General features: G+C 36.4%; 3 protein-coding genes across 20 annotated transcripts; 1 reads left to right on the forward strand and 2 right to left on the reverse strand.

Annotated features, from left to right (window-relative positions):
- Positions 1-1,043: 1,043 nt before the first annotated feature.
- On the reverse strand, positions 1,044-15,920 carry LOC147510371 (uncharacterized). Of its 2 annotated transcripts, none has more exons than XM_086602354.1 (9): positions 15,667-15,920; positions 13,974-14,045; positions 5,744-5,852; positions 5,456-5,634; positions 4,351-4,644; positions 4,085-4,189; positions 3,933-4,007; positions 3,567-3,842; positions 1,044-1,435 (listed from the first exon to the last, which is right to left on the reverse strand). In XM_086602354.1, the coding sequence occupies exons 5-9, from the start codon at positions 4,351-4,353 to the stop codon at positions 1,166-1,168; spliced, it is 729 nt and encodes a 242-aa protein (XP_086458480.1). In that variant the 5' UTR covers positions 4,354-4,644; positions 5,456-5,634; positions 5,744-5,852; positions 13,974-14,045; positions 15,667-15,920; the 3' UTR covers positions 1,044-1,165. The 2 variants fall into 2 exon arrangements, with proteins under 2 accessions (XP_086458480.1, XP_086458481.1); XM_086602355.1 differs by having other exon boundaries at positions 5,744-5,863.
- Positions 5,870-9,039, reverse strand: LOC147510372 (uncharacterized). Of its 4 annotated transcripts, none has more exons than XR_015218808.1 (4): positions 7,998-9,039; positions 7,276-7,909; positions 6,968-7,195; positions 5,870-6,800 (listed from the first exon to the last, which is right to left on the reverse strand). XR_015218808.1 is itself a non-coding variant. In XM_086602353.1 (2 exons), exons 1-2 carry the CDS (start codon positions 8,991-8,993, stop codon positions 7,355-7,357), a joined length of 1,551 nt encoding a protein of 516 aa, XP_086458479.1. In that variant the 5' UTR covers positions 8,994-9,039; the 3' UTR covers positions 5,870-7,354. The 4 variants fall into 4 exon arrangements, 1 of the variants encoding a protein (XP_086458479.1); XR_015218807.1 differs by having other exon boundaries at positions 6,887-7,195; XR_015218806.1 differs by having other exon boundaries at positions 5,870-7,195.
- On the forward strand, positions 9,799-13,051 carry LOC147510373 (CBS domain-containing protein CBSCBSPB3-like). 14 transcript variants are annotated; one of them, XM_086602363.1, is made up of 8 exons: positions 9,799-10,302; positions 11,051-11,111; positions 11,236-11,326; positions 11,464-11,530; positions 11,850-11,959; positions 12,036-12,169; positions 12,242-12,307; positions 12,848-13,051. In XM_086602363.1, exons 3-8 carry the CDS (start codon positions 11,262-11,264, stop codon positions 12,850-12,852), a joined length of 447 nt encoding a protein of 148 aa, XP_086458489.1. In that variant the 5' UTR covers positions 9,799-10,302; positions 11,051-11,111; positions 11,236-11,261; the 3' UTR covers positions 12,853-13,051. The 14 variants fall into 14 exon arrangements, with proteins under 14 accessions (XP_086458489.1, XP_086458488.1, XP_086458486.1 ...); XM_086602358.1 differs by having other exon boundaries at positions 9,805-10,302; positions 11,214-11,326; XM_086602365.1 differs by having other exon boundaries at positions 9,868-10,302; positions 11,214-11,326; positions 12,039-12,169.
- Positions 15,921-16,305: the final 385 nt, after the last annotated feature.

Here is a 16,305-nt window from a genome sequence, read left to right on the forward strand (position 1 = left end):
AGCCGGGATGGCAGGTGCAACCTCATTTGGTTGCTCCTTACACCCCATCAGACATAGTAACACTCGACAGGTTAGCACAAGTTGATGACACACGGCGGCGGGATTGGCAAGTTATCATGGCATGGCAGGATGTGAAGGAACCTCATCTCTTTGGAGAGGAAGATGAGGAGGATGAGGCTTAAATGGGAGTTAAGGTTAGTTTTTATTTCAGTTAGTGTCTGCTTATGTCCCAATCAATTTGATTCTTGTTAACCCCATAACGGGTGGAACTCATATCGAGTTGCGTCAGTTTTTATTTTCTATATTAGTATGTTTTAACCTTGTTTGGCAGATGTTTCAGAATTTCACGCGTTTCCATGGTATTTCTCTATCCTTTTTATTTAAATACTTTGAGGACAAAGCATGCTTCTTGTTTAGGGGGCATAGAAACACGTGTAATTAAGACATCTCTTAGGATATAGATATGTATTATATGCACTTGTTTTTTTTAGTAAAAATTCAAAAATTTCAAAAATAATATAAATAAAAAGTTATGCTATACACTTAGGAATATTGGTATTGTTTTCCTTCTCTAGGCCCTTGATAATCTAGAAATCTCACGTAGCTTTTGCATTAGAATAAATTTTAGAAACTTAGGTTAATATGTAGGTAATAATCTTTGCATCTATCTATAAATATCATTACAAAAAAACAGTTAAAAAACAACGGCCCATAGCTGTTGTTTACGACGAAAACATGTGCTATATTCCGTCATTAGGGCCGTAATAAAAACCACTATAGTTTTTGAAATACAACGGCCCGGGGCACTTGTAATATTTAAAAACAACGACGGCTATTAACACTTGTAAATAAACGACGGCCGTCAGCACATGTTTCTTTTAAAATCTGGTCCACATTTATTTTGAATAGAACGACAAACTTGGCCGTCGTTTATGGGAGAAATATTTCCACAGTTAACTGTCGTTTATTTATTTAGTATCCCTTTTTTTTTTTTGCCACCTGATAAAAACTAAATAACAGTAACAAAATATAAGAAAATAACCTGAATAAAAGCAAAATATTTTGATTGAATGCTTAAAACTTCAACAACTTGAACAAATCCCATGCATACAACAACTTTTGCACAACCAAGTCTTTACTCTTTAGTATAACTTAAGAAAGTAATTTAGATTACATTAGTAAAAGCCTTAGGCCATGTAACAGTAGATCCCACGTCAATGTCACCAAAGGTCTTTCCTCTAGCACCAAACAACTCCGCATGAAATTCTAGAATCTCGTCCACTACGATCTGATATGCATTCTCAGGCACTTCAGCTCGATCACCAAGCATTCTTCCAATGGCAACCACTCTACCCCCCATGCTTTGCAGCTCACATGTTTGTCCAGAACGCGATCCCGATACCATTGGTTGCCTAGACAATGAATGACCAGTTGTCTGCGACAAACAAGATATGAATTAGTAAGAAAATCTCAATACGACAAACATGTCAACTAGTCTATTCATATGTAAAATCAAGAGTTGTATAACAATATATAGCAATATTATATATTTATAGTTGGTAATTTCTGGTAGACTCAATAAGGAATAAGTAAACTTGGCAGCTTCATATATAAGCAAGAGGAATTAAAGCAAAAGACTCTAAGTTAGTTGCAACATCCCAAACAATGAAAGAAAAAGGAAGAAATCCAATGTACTAGGCATACAATCTACCCCTCACCAGCTACTTACCTCTACTTTCTTAAACTCCTAAGATCAAGCTTACACTAGTACAAGAAAAAGACTCGCTGACATAAGACAACTATAAGCAATTCTATTTTTACTTGGTGAATTTCTAATTATGAAAAAAAAACTATAGTAATGTTTGTCAGATAAGTAAGTACTTCTAATCCCAAACTCCTACTTCTGAAATGGAACAAGCATCAATCCCAACATCCTCTAGCACTACTCAATTAACCATGAATTTCATTCAAACAAGCATCAATAATATTATATCGAACAACACCAAATGACTATTAACTAAAGCTTAAACCACTAATAGAGAGCATAAATAACAATGCCGATGACGGTAAGGATAGGATGTTCAAAAATAAATTACTGGATCATTCGTCTTGTTGTTTTTGTGGTCGTGCCAATGAAAACTCAAAGCACCCTTATTTGTCTGTTCTTGCACTAAGAAGGTTTGGGCAGGTGTCAAGGCGACGATAAGGTCTGGCAATTTAGTATTTACCTCAAACCAACAGTGGTATTCAATTTTCTAAAGATTAGGTGGATGGTTGCCTAAAGATTGGGTGTATGACAACCATCCAATCCTGCACCAAGTAATCTTTAAGTTTCTTTCATGATTTACAGGGGCCAATACATACATACTATAGATAAACAGTTACCAAGGTCTTGCTAGTGGACTATGGATGAATCGTAAACTCACGACTATACCACTTGGAATGAGACCACGACCATTTGGAACAGTAGCACTCCACATTGGGAACCACTTCCAACCTTGATGAAAAGGGGGCTTTTCGTGAGAAAGGGTTAATTTAATTAGCCACGTATCCTCTCCTACCTGCCCCGGTGAACTATAGGGCTTCAAAATGCATTAGCTGCCACGCGAAAGCAGGATTGATATTCATAGTAGTGCATGCACGAAGCTGGACTGATGAACCTTGGCTGATTCTTCGTGGCCTAGGTTTGGGTCTGGAAAAGGAAAGAGTCCGTGAGTTCTTGGTTATAGCTTTGTGTCACTCGTGTCACAATATTGGCATAAGATAAGGCCATCATCCGGCCCAATCACCTATTAGGAGAGTCCTGGTGGAACAACGAATAGCATTTCAAGGCCGATTTACACTCATGCTAAGGCCTCTTTCTAACATCAATAGACGGAGCTATGAAAGGATGACATGACTGAAAACGGCTTTCTTGGAACTAATTCATAGTCGCTTGCAATTAGACTTTTATAACTATATAAACAAATATAACAAGTGTGCGAGATGAGGGAACCTGTCTTAATTGACCTTTCTTTCTTTTGTAGTACTTTATTGGTGAGATCACTCCCACTTATAATAGCCTATATAAGAAAGAGTTGCGCCTTTACTCGTGAAAGTAGGATAGTGGGTCAATAAAGTCAGGAGGGAATCCTACGTTCTCTCTTTGGCCACGTTGGATTGATCCTGGAAGAACTTAAGGAAACCATCTTTGAGATGGTGACAGTGTCTTTGGTCTTGATGGCTTCTCTGGTAGCTTTTACCAGGCCTTCTAGGACATTATTTAGGACGATCTTCTTGAAGCTATTGAGCGGTTAAAAAAAAGAGAGGTTATGTTCCCCTGTCATCTGTCAATGGTACTGTGAAAGCTATCAAGGTGCAGCAGTGAGGTTATATTAGGGATGGAACCGAATGAATAGAGCAATACAAGGTCGCCACACCGACCACATGGTTAAGAGCTATAGTAGGTAGTTCGCCACACCGGCCATGGGAAGAATTTTCAGGTTCTGATTTGGTATCTCTAGAGAGTCCCTTCCAGAAACCTCAGTCCATATGTTAAAAATGGTACACTAATTTTAACCAAATACCTGATCAAATGGAGAGTTCGCAGAGATTCGCGTTTGTGCTCCTTGATTAATTCCATACATTGTGAGTATTGCATTCACTTGTGACTGCATCTCCATTTGTGTCCTCTTCCCTTCAATCACCTCCTGTTTCAAATCATTTATTTGGCTTTGGAGTTCCAACTTTGATCTCTCCGCTTCTTCGACTTTCTTCTTATAATGAGCTGTAGCCATACGAGTGGTCTTGGAGACACCACTACCTAGGCCTAGTACTCGACCCCTTCCATCCTTTTCGAAGACCTACAAACTCATTTTTACCCACATTGAGATTAATTTTAGAATAACTATAAAATTAATATATAAAAAGTATAGATTAAACAAGAAACATACCTCGGCAACAGGGTCATGGTCCAAATCCTTGTATTTGCTACTCGGGTCACGAGCAACAATTTCATTGATTTCTATCTGTATAGCGAGAACAAAAGTAAAATCAGTTAAAACTTATTTCCCTCGACTAAGAGTAGTAAATATATATTTCATACCATTTTTTGCCTAACTTCCTCTGAAACAAATGTTCCATTCTTCCTAGTATGAGTCACCACGAATATATCAGTTCGAGAGGGGGGATTACCAGGATCATTAGCAACCTATGAATAATAATATAGCATCCCTTTAGTCACATGAATAAGAGTCATCAATTCTATAGCTCATACAAAAATGCATAGAATGCTAGTGCACTTAATGATCCACAACTGACCGACCATTCCAGGTAGTTTAAATTATGTATTTGTACTTATCTGTAACTTACCATTTCTTCTACTGTCCTGGCTTATCCTCGCCTACCTGTCGTGTGTGGATTCTTCATCATTTGCCTATTTTCTTTCCCCCTTTCACGACGACTACGTGCATGCTCAGTTGACTCCATGTCAACAAACATATCCCACTCTTCTTTTTTCACACCACTTTTGTGATTTCGCTTTCTTTCTAGGACTGTATCATATTTGTCACAATGCTTCCGAAGAGTAGACTTCCAATTCCTCCACAAGTTATTTGCTTTGTGTAGTTGTTGGCTTCGATATTCTACTGGGACATCGAACCAGCTCTACCAAAACAGATTCAGAAGTCAGGCATATCAATTATATGGATCGGTTTACTTACCATAGTTTACACACTTTTCTACTCACTTTGCCATACCAAGTTTTCAACCAAGCTAGTTATACCAGGATTACCAGCAGTCACATTTTGGCATTGACATGGCGGATTCTCTAACTAACTCACTATGTTTGTTGCTTTAGGAAAATAAAAAAACTCAAAAAAAATATAATTACTGTTAGACATTAATAGAAAAGATGTTACAGTGTTCTCACTTGATGTTTTGAAGGCAGAATATATCGTTGGACGAATTGACAGTGGACATTGAGAATGCAAGAAGAAGTTACCATTAGATCTATTCAAATAATTACAAATACATGCGACTCGTAACAAGTAAAAAACTGACATTCATATATGAGATATCAGTTAATGGATGACCAAATCAACAGGCAAATGAACTTATTAGGGTTCTGACAACACTCTATTATTAATATTTGTTAGCAAAGGGAATAGCTTGAAGAACGTAAAAAAGTAAGACAGCAAATCAAACACCTAAACTTGTATCTTTGAGCGCCAAGGTCGTCCCCCACGGCGACTAAAGAAAACTTGTCTCTAGGCCTACAACGAGAATGGTGCATGACCGCCATAAATAAAAGGACCAAAAATCATATAATGACAAGATCGCTAGTCATTATCTTTAGACTTATAATCTAATGATTGACAAAGTGAGTAGTAAAGTGTGTAAACTATGGTGAGTAAACCGATCCCTTCCCTATATATATATTATATATATGAAAATTTTGAATGAAAGACATACTCACCAGGATACCGTTCCACAAAAGATTTATCGCATCTTTAGGAACAAGGGTCCATTCAGAGTAATGTGGAAGACAATGTTGCCTTGTAAGCTTCCCTAGTCGTGAAGCATATTGCGCTGCATTTGGTCCAATCACCTTCCCATCACTATTGAATTGAACTTCTATTCTCATAAGAGGTGGGGCTAAATAACAACATATGAGATTGTTAACTATAAAAAAAAAAAAAAAAAAAAAAAAAAAAAAAAAAAAAACAACTATAGTGATAATACTTCCAAATATTAAAAATCTCACCCTCAAGCTCAGGCTCCGGCTCAGGCTCAGGCTCTTGCTCATACTCAGACTCACTAGATTGCTCCTCCGACATTAGTATTCGATCAGATGTTGGATGCGACATGTATGCCTAATATCATGCTCAAATCAAAGCAATTCAACTTAATATCATACTCAAAACAAAACATCCATTTACTATTACTAATTCCGACAATCAATTCCTCTTAACAAAACACAAAACATTACTAATTATGACAATCAATTCCTCCAAAAGAAACTTAGAACAAAAAATATCAAAAAGATAACAAAAAATAACATAAAACATAACAAAAAAAAAAAAATCTAAACCCAAGAACCATCTGTGGTATCTACTTCTTCCATAATGTCATTTACTAATTCTGACATCATTTCCTCTTCACTCATTCTTGCCTAAAAAACCAAAGGATCCTCAAACGAGTCCACACCTTGATTCAACCTCTTTGGAGCATCCAGGACAACATACCAATGGTCCCTTGTTGGATCCTTGCAGTAGAAAACTTGAGAAGCTTCAGATACACGAATAAATGGCTCGTCATTTTCTTTAGATTTTCCTTGGAACCTTCCAAGGTTAACAAATACTAAGTTTGTTTCTGGATCAACCACACATCCATTCACTTTATCTCCAATCAACACCCAGTCACAATAGAATACCACTTCTTTGAAATCAGAGTAATCCACTTCAAGTATTTGCCGAATGATGCCATAATAAGTAGTTTGTTTCTCCACGAGGTTCCGATCCTTCGCACTTGCTCTAAAATTCGTAAAAGCATTCATTGAAACCCCACTATTTTGGGTTGATTTGGCCGTTTCGGACCCTGAGGTACAAAACATGTATCCATTGTGTTCATATCTGTCATACGACTTGGCTTCAAAGCTCGGACCCATAGCAAGCCTTTTCAAGGTCGTCATCTTCTGATTTTGTAGTTGTTGTCTTAACCAAAGAATGTATTCCAATGGCTTTTCAGCTGCTACATTTCTTTTTTGACGCCAACCCCTAGAAGGATGAGGTGCATAGGGTTCAAGGTATAACTGGTACTTCCTGTAATTTAAGCATCTTTAGATTTGAATACATTTACACATTAAATATCTTAAAGTAATGAAGAAACAAAATCAAATTTTATTTACGCCTCCCATTCAGCATTTTGAGGGCAATGTTGCAAAAGTCATTTGCGCACTTGTTCGTATTGCAAATTGGACAAAATGTACCTTTTCCCCTTTTTATTAGTAGTGGCTTTTGTCCCATGGTTATGGTTCGGCCTACCATCGAGGTCAGCTTCATCATCCATGAACTTTCCTCGTTTATGACTTCCTTTTCTCCCTTTAGGCATATACTCCATTCAATACCTTACTGATTCTTCCATAATGTACCGTTCCGCGATACACCCTTCTACATGTGTCTTATTCATCACGTTCCCTTTGTATATTCTCATCATCCTATTACATAAAATAAATCAGAGGCACACAATAATTTCATATATGAATAGTGTAAAATAAGATAAATATATATCACGTACCGCTCAAAATGGTACATCCATCGAAATGGAACAGGTCCATTAGTTAGTGCCTCCTCCGCCAAGTGCACAACAAGGTGTATCATGGGAACAAAAAATGAAGGAGGGAAGTACTTTTCAAACACACATAAGTTTCCACAACACGTTTTTTCATGACCTCGAGCGTCTCACGGTGAATAACTTTTGAGCACAAGACATTGAAGAATAGCGACAATTGCAAGATAGCAGCACGCAAAGACTTATGCTTTTTGTATGCATGCATCAGTAAAACTGGGAGCAATTGTTGCATAAGGATGTGGTAATCATGTGAATTCATGCTCTTGAGTTGAAGATCCTCCATATTCACATGATGTTTCCAGTTTGAACTATATCCTTTGGGAACTTTCAAATCAACTAGAGTTTGACATACCATCTGTTTTTCTGATTTCAATAGAGCAAATGGAGCTTTAGGCAAGAAAATCTTGCCATTCTCTTCGATAGGCCACAAGTTCTTCCTTATCTTCATTTCTTTAAGGTCTAGGCGAGCTGCAAGACCATCCTTATTCTTCTCTTTTGTTCCCATGATTGTCCCAAGGAGATGTTCGGCAACATTTTTTTCCGTATGCATCACGTCCACATTGTGTGGAATAAATAACTCCTATATTTACACAAAACTGAAAATGTTAAAATACCTATATATTATAATATATTATACTTGTGTTGCGAAACATTTAATTTAAACTTACCTCCCAATACGGTAAGTCAAATAATTTTGATCTCTTGGACCATGCATATGAACCATCATCGTCGTGTGTGGGTCTCTTCCTTTTCTTGCTTAATTTCCCGTACTCTGTAGGAAATGTTTCCACCCATTTTAATACCTCAGAACCAGTCAAGCGATTGGGCTTTGTTCTATGCTCTTCTTTTCCATTAAATTGTGATTTTTGGTACCTAAACACATGATCATCTGGTAGAAATCTTCTAGTTGCCAAGTAAGCTTCCTTTTTCCCATGTAATAGTCTGATTGAGTCGGTGTGTACACTACAAACTGGACAAGCATATTTTCCACCTGTTCTACAACCTGAGAGATGACCCAATGCTGGAAAATCATGTATCGCCCATAGCAAAATAGCTTTCATAGTAAAAGTTTTCTTGGTGTAGGCATCGTATGTTAGACTTCCAACACTCCACAATTTAGTCAACTCTTCAATCAATGGTTGCAAATACACATCAATGTCATCTCCTGGGCTAGTTTTTCCTGGGATTAACAGTGTTAACATTGTAAACTCTCGGGTCATGCAATAGGATGGAGGAAGATTATAGGGAACCATCATGACAGGCCAGCAACTATAAGAATTGCTATTCATTCCAAAAGGATTAAATCCGTCTGTAGCAAGTCCTAGCCGGACATTGCGTGGCTCACCTGAAAATTCAAGCCACTTACGGTTAACTGATTTCCAAGCAGAAGAATCAACTGGATGGCGCATGTAATCCGCATCTCCAACCGAATCTGTGTGCCACCTCATTTTCTTTGCAATCCATGGTATTGTGTACAATCTCTTCAACCTTGGTGTTAGTGGGAAGTACCTTAGCACCTTCCATGGAATTTTGTTCCCTTTATTCCTAAGAACAATTGACTTCCATATGCTTGCCTTACACACTGGACAAAACTCCCTAGTTGCATGCTCTTTCCAGTATAGAATGCAATCATTACGACATGCATGGATCACCTCATAGTCCATACCCAAAGATTTGATCAGTGTTTTCGCAGTATAGGTGTCAACAGGTATAGTGTTCTCCTTGGCAAAATAGTTTTAGCATTTTGAGCAACTCCGTGAAACTATTGTCGGACCATCTATTTCTAGCCTTCATACTCATCAACTCAACTCATCGCGGAAAGTTTTGTTAATTCATTTTCACCACGGAAGGGTATAAAGGTTATCTTGCATCTTCCTTCAATTTTTTGTAATAGTCATCGCCATGTATATCTTCTTCATTTTGTTCGTCACGTCCACCTCGAAGTTCATTCATACAATCATCTAATGACTCGGGATCTATATGGGCATTGTTAACCAAATCAATCATCCTAGGTGCTGCACTTGAAGAAGTACTAGGAATCCCCTTTTTAAGACCACTAGTGGGCAATGGTTCACCATGAAAAGTCCACGTTGTATATGTCTCATCAAAACCAAGACGGATTATATGGTCAGTGACTTCCAAAATAGTCTTTTTCCCATTAACATTACGACATGCTACACATGGACAGCAGTACCATCCATCGTTTCCTGGTTTGTTTTGAGCAAATTCGAGGAACGATCTGACACCCTCAAGATATTCCGTAGAAGCTTGAGGCTCTTTCATCCATGCCCTGTTTGGGGGTATTGAAGACATTCCTACTATACAAAAGAATGAGAATAAACTTGTATATACAATATTAGCACTAAACATAAGTTCAAGCTAGCAACTACGAAATGTCAAAATAAACTTTAATGCTATATTAACCATAATGAGAATACTAGAACAAGAAATGAGAACTAAAATTCAGTAAAATAATGAGAACACAATGTTGCAAGTTAACAGGAGTTTCAAGGTCATTGAGGTCCCATACGGTATAGGCAGGGAACTTTAGGACTAATCTTAGAGCTTTTTATGAACAATTAATTATCGAGTCTACATCTATATGGACCGAAACAAGCAAGCAATGCAAGAACTGAACCAATTGAATAAGATATGATAATACAGGGTTCCACCTGAACTTAAGCTACTTCTGGATAAACATAACCCAAGTCCTAGGTCCTACTGATAATGGCATAGGCTACAAAAGTTTGTATGGTTCCAATTGATAATTCTAGAATGGTACAAAATATACCCAACCTTCATATTTAACATAAACTAAGTCCTAGGCTGCTACAGGCCATCCGCTGGGCTGCTGTAGGCCATTCCCCATGCCACTCCAGGCCATTTCCAGCCTCTTAACATGTCATTGCAGGCCATAAGTTATAGCCACTGCAGGCCATTCTTTCTTGAGTTCTCTGCCATGCCATTAACCAAGTATGTATATTACTTCAATTCCTTCAAAAACAAAAAATCAGCACAACACCATCCACACAATTATCCTTTAGTCCTACCTACACATCAGTCAAGCATATTATAGTTATGGAAACATGTCAGACACTAGTAATAGGTTATCCTTTAATTTTCTTTTTGTTTCAAGTTATTATGTAGCTGAATTTTCATTTTTTGTGATTAGAATCAAATAGTAGGTTAAATTAGTATTAAAGGTGTGAAATTTTATTGTTAGATCAGTTTGTTATTTTTAATTGTTCAATCTATTACTAACAAAAAATAGATTTGGGAAAATTCCTAAGTGCTATATTTGTGTGCATCTTGGAAAGTTGGCTACTGCTAGTGTATAAGGAGTGATTCCTGCTCATAGTTAGGCTCTCTCAACCACGTTCAATTGTTATAGTCAAAAACTGGTTGTCACATTATTGAAAATTGCTACAGTCAGAAACCTATGGCTGTGCTTTTGACTATTGAGCTTAACTTCTTAGTTCTAGAAGGTAGTATTTAACACTTCAAAGATGTCACTGAATAAACATGTCAAGCTGAAATTCATCACAGTATGCATGCAAATCTTTTAGTATAATATATTATCCCTTCTTGTTTAAGATGTGAGACATGATTAAAAGATATCAGTTTTCCTTTCATGCATTTCTTCTGGTTAGATATTTACAGTTAGAGATTCCAATTTGTTCTTTCCTTTTTGATTTTACTGCACCTCCATATGCTTTCATAGAAACTTTTAGATAAAGGATGTTCAAGCCTGCCTTGTCAACCATCATTGCTGAAAATACCAAGTATGGTTAATCTGGCCTTCTTGTTTTAAGGTCTTCAATAGTTATTGTGTGTTTCCATTTGCTAATGAACACCAATTGTCATATATTGTCTTCATTTTCAAGGTTGCTTTGGTGTCCCCATCAGATCCTGTTTATGTGGCCACAAAGAAGATGCGGGACTTTAGAGTTAATTCAGTGATTATCACGACTGGGAATAAGTCTCAAGGAATACTCATGTACGAGCCATGCCTTAACTACTGTATTTGCAATTTTGCATTCTATCTTCAATCTGGTACATGTACATATAATGCCTTAAGTAGTTAAGTGACTGCACATACCTAGTTTTATACCTGTTTTGTTACTTCTGTTACAGTTCGAAGGATGCCCTTATGAGAGTTGTGGCTCAAAATCTTTCTCCCGAGTTGACTCTAGTGGAAAAGGTATTTGCTTGTAAACTCTTATTATTAGCTTAGCTTTCCTTCTTGGAGGTCATTACCTTGCATAAATAAAGAAACTTTCCTTATTTAAGCGCAGATTTTACATCTTGGCATAATTTTTCTTTAATGTGTTGAACCGAGCTTGTTATGTATATGGTCTGCTACTCTTTAAAGGAAGTTCTTTTACTCTTTCAAATAAAAAGGCCCTTTCATCATTTTAAAGCTAGGGACCAGTTTGAGTTTGTACTGGCCAGAAATTGAGCAAATTGAATGACTGGAGTGGCTCAATTTCCTTACTGAAGTGTTAAGTAACTTCTTATAGGTTGAAGGTGGCCCTGGAGGCGTCAATGATATGACAAATACAATGATGCAGAAGTTTTGGGATTCTGCCCTTGCCTTGGAGCCACCAGATGATGAATATGATACTCATAGGTATGATCTTATCCACTTTCAAGCTGTAAGAGTAAACCTAGTACTGTTCTGACGTTAATTGTGTTGTAAACTTTAGCAGTGAACTTTCTGGATTAATGACATCAGATGGAGCCGAACCTGGAAAGTCTATGTATCCATCTCTTGGTCTTGGAAATTCTTTTGCTTTCAAATTTGAGGACCGTAAGGGTCGTGTGCATCGATTTAATTTTGGTATGTGCCTCTCTCATTATAATTTTGAGCAAGAAGTAAGGTCCTGATGTTCGCTTTGCCCCATTGTGCAAGCTCATTTTACAACTGATGGTGACCTCACTGGAGCTGTTAGCCATGCCAGATCAGTTTGGATCGAAGGTAGTCAATGTTTCTTTTGTTGCCCACAAGCTTAGGTGGTTAGAGTATAGGTAGTGGCTAATGATCAGGACTTCTATTCTGGCCAACTTTTTATTTTCAAATGTGTTGGGTTTTAAGGTTGCACCTCGAATATTTGAGGATGATTAAGATATATGTGGCTACTGCTAGTGTATAAAAGATATAATAATGACTAATCCATATCTATTTTGTTGAATTGTTTATGATTGATTTTTTTCATGGTAAGTTCAATTCAATCTTGCCTTCTAAATATATTAGAAGGATAGAAATCCGTTCTTGAGCTTCCGGGTATTTTCTTTGGATTAGTGCATGAGTTTGGAATTACTGCAATATTTTTTCGTTTGTGTATATCCACTTACTTCAATACCTTGGAATATATTTGAGGTTCTGTCATTTGAACTAGTAGCCCTTTATGTACCGTACTTGTATTTTATTCTGTACTATATTGGATTTTGTCGCTTTACGATCTATTGATCCTAACTACTTTCTCCTTTTGTTTAATTTGTTTTTCTTTTTTTGTAGATTGAACTTAATAGAATGAGGCTATGATGGCTGGATGGATGGATAAGCTAGACATGAAATGATTTTCTCGCATGGTGTTAGTCTATGTTGATTAGGTTTTATTTTGTTGGTTTTGTAAATGTTTGAAGTTGTATCTTGGTTGGTTGGTTGTAAACTGATGTCGGATAATGAAATTATTTATTAATGAAAAGAGTTTGTTTTTTAGATTGTTGTGTTATATTGATGTGGATGGTAATGCTTTCATAGAGGCTAATTGTCAATTGTTGTTCATATATTTTCTTCGGAATAGGTGATCCACTAAAAGTGATACAAGAACGAATCCAATTGTGTGCCATTTGAAGAACTGACACAACAGTTCTATTTCTTGTGTCGGTTTGTGCTTTCCCAAAGCAAATTTACAGGTGTGAAATACTAAAAACCGACACAAGTAGTACACCTATTGTGTCAGTTTATACTTACAAACCGGCACAAGTGCTATATCTGTTGTGTCGGTTTTACAAAAACCTGTTGTGTCACCACTACTTGTGTCGCTTTGTAAATCTGAAAAACCCGACACATCAGGCTTTTTGTGTCGGTTAAAAAATGACACAATAAGCCTTTTTTTTTAATAGTGCAAGTACAGAATCAAAATGTATCATTGACTCCTCGGGTCACAAACAACAAATAGGGTCCTACTTTGAAGTATACATAGGCTTCCAAAAAGGACTTCTTCATTTCTAAGTTTGTATCAGTAGAAATCAGTTATTACAGCTAAAATGTTCTAACATACTAACTGCTTTCACTTAATGATTCTAAAATAATAAGTAACAGTGAAATTAATGCATCAAGTCTAAGTAACAGTGTAATTAACGCATCAAGTCTCTACTCTCTAGTATATAGAGAGACCATTGTAGTCATTCGAGGTTAAGTCAATATATTGGTTTCACTCGGAATTCCTTCTGCATCTAATGGCTTTGCTAACTAATCAAAGAATTAATATCAAAATACGTTGTAAGTAAAGTCCATGTTAATTGGATGACCGAGCTAAACGTAGAAATCCGGAAAACTGATATGAAAAATAAAAAGAATAATTGAAAACTGTAGAATTGATACCAAAAAGAATTGATGCAAGAGAGTAAATGATTACCTGAACCAAGCTGTTGATTGCGACAGAAATAGCTTTAAAAGTGATGAATCCTTCAAACTTTAAACGGTTCACCTGCATCAAATTGTTACAAGTATTTTCAAAGAAGTTAAAATTCTAAAGAGAAAATACATGATAATGATGAACTTACTAGAAGACCCAATTAATATTGTGTGTGAAACCCATTGTTTTCCCTTTTTTTTCCGCAAAGGTTATGTCTGGTTTATAGGTTTCTTCTTCTTTGCTTTTTGGTTCTCTCAATTTTTCGGCTTTGTCTCTGTGCCGATGTTTAAGAATGAAACAACAATTGAAAACAAGAATTCCCTCTCTCTCTCTCACTCACTATCTGTTTCAACTATCTGTTTCGGGTGATGAATTAGTCAATTATGTTTTAGGGCTCTCCAAAGTTCCGGCTATTTGCTATTTTTCCCCAGCAGAAATTTAGCACGAGTCTAATTAATTGTTCACGAAATTGTAGAGCGGGAATGAACTTGTGCAGGCTCCAAGTATATAAACAGACAAGCACAAACTATCCCCAACAATATGTTTATCCTCAAGGATTCATACAGTACTCTCACAAACCATATATGCTACAAAACTCACTAGAATAAGCTTAACTCTGATTACTACTTAATTAAATTCCGATCGTAGTTCGGAATGTAAATAAGCTTCCTATAAACTAAACATGATCATTATATATAAGCTAAAAAATAAAAACCCCACAATCATTTCAACTATAACGATCAAGGCATCAAGCAATAAAACTCAATTATCCTAACTAAATCCCATTTCTTATATACTTCAACTAACTTCATACAACACTTATTCTTCCACAAGTTCAAAACTTTACTCATTGTTTCTCATTTCTACCATTCAAATTTCACAAAACAAGACAATCGGAATAGCAAATAGTTAAAAACAATAGAGAAGCATACATCTTGTTAACAATACGATGACGAGAATCAGGTTGTAATGTAGTACGCCAATCAGGAGTTTCAACCATAGTTGGTTTACGTTGAGGAGTAGGTCTCCAATTATTACCATCCATTATTGATTATTGATTATGATTATGAACAGCTCAAGTCTCGCTCCAAATAGCTCAAGTCTCTACATCCAAGTATCTAACTCCCTAAAAATTAACTTAAGAGTCTCATACCTGAAATATCATAATATAGTGGGGATTCTTAATATTTTATTCTGAAAAGAACCAAAATCAACATACTCCTGATTGAATGCTCTAAACTATAGGTCTTTATTTCCTCATACACTTGTAGTGAAAACAGTATACAACTAAGGAAGGGGCACCATATTTATCTTATGAGCGATCAAATAGTATTTCTTCGTGGATGATACAAAAAGTAGGATCACATATTTATGGACACCTGAACTGGCGACAAGAAAAATCATCACGGTAATGTCTTTCCTCCATGCAAGAGCGAAATTCAGAGATATAAAAATACAAGATAATTCAGTGAATACCTAGAAGGAACAAAGGTGATTAGTTGTGTGCATTACTACCGCTTACAATTTTGTTTGAGCAAATTAAACATTAAATTCGTAATCTTTGAGGAAAAAATCAACCTTTTTGAAAAAAAAAAATGCAATTGGTTAATATAACAGCAACAAATTTAATTTTTCTACTAATAGAAGAACTGATGGGGAAAATAGATAGAAGAATTGAAATATGAAGAATTACCTTAACTAAGAGATGGAAACAACAGTGAACGACCCTTGCTTTCTATTTTCTCTCTCACCCTGTTTAAGAATGAACCGAAAGAAGTAGTAGTATTGACGAAGGTGTATTCTCTCTCTCTAGCAAAAAAAAAAGTATTCTCTCTCTCCGGCTATATTTTAGGGTTCTCGAATTTTTTTGGTTATTTGCCGGCTGAAATTTAGCGCGAAGTGTAATTTTTCGCGAAATAGTAGAGCGGGAATGAGCACGCCAAAGCTCTAAATTCTAATCTAAGAGTACAACGGCTATTGAGTTAGAGAACGATGGCTACTGGCAAGTGTTTTATTACAAGTGCCATTAACCGTCGTTTATGTCCAATTACAACTGTTGTATTTTGGCCCATTTGGTGTAGTGTATATTACATGAGTATCTATGATTGTTTGGCAGTAAGTTTCTGAAATCTAGGCTAGAGTACTTATTCTACAAATCCTGTGAGAATATAGCCTAAAGCCTTATATGAGTGAACATTTGAGAAATGACACAAGGGAGAAGTAAAATTTGGATAGGAAAATCACACGTCCACTTGCTTGATCATTATACCATATCCTAAGCGAGAATTTAGGCCCTCTTTGGATCGATATAGCAAGAAATTCAAACCTACAA

The sequence above is a fragment of the Coptis chinensis genome, chromosome 3, assembly GCF_015680905.1.
Source record: "Coptis chinensis isolate HL-2020 chromosome 3, ASM1568090v1, whole genome shotgun sequence".
Classification (NCBI taxonomy): Eukaryota; Viridiplantae; Streptophyta; class Magnoliopsida; order Ranunculales; family Ranunculaceae; genus Coptis; species Coptis chinensis.

What these genes read in the sequence shown, in the direction of transcription:
- LOC147510371 (XM_086602354.1), bottom strand. An exon ending in AGGAAGTTAGGCAAAAAATG is followed by an intron (nt 4,008 to 4,084) that starts GTATGAAATATA and finishes CTCGCTATACAG; the next exon opens with ATAGAAATCAATGAAATTGT. An exon ending in CGAACTCTCCATTTGATCAG is followed by an intron (nt 1,436 to 3,566) that starts GTATTTGGTTAA and finishes TGTTTGTCGCAG; the next exon opens with ACAACTGGTCATTCATTGTC.
- LOC147510372 (XM_086602353.1), bottom strand. Translation starts at nt 8,993, where the DNA reads ATGGACTATGAGGTGATCCATGCATGTCGTAATGATTGCATTCTATAC. An exon ending in TTGACTTACCGTATTGGGAG is followed by an intron (nt 7,910 to 7,997) that starts GTAAGTTTAAAT and finishes GTGTAAATATAG; the next exon opens with GAGTTATTTATTCCACACAA.
- LOC147510373 (XM_086602356.1), top strand. Translation starts at nt 10,408, where the DNA reads ATGGAAACATGTCAGACACTAGTAATAG. An exon ending in AGTTGACTCTAGTGGAAAAG is followed by an intron (nt 11,531 to 11,849) that starts GTATTTGCTTGT and finishes AACTTCTTATAG; the next exon opens with GTTGAAGGTGGCCCTGGAGG. An exon ending in TGTGCATCGATTTAATTTTG is followed by an intron (nt 12,170 to 12,241) that starts GTATGTGCCTCT and finishes CCATTGTGCAAG; the next exon opens with CTCATTTTACAACTGATGGT.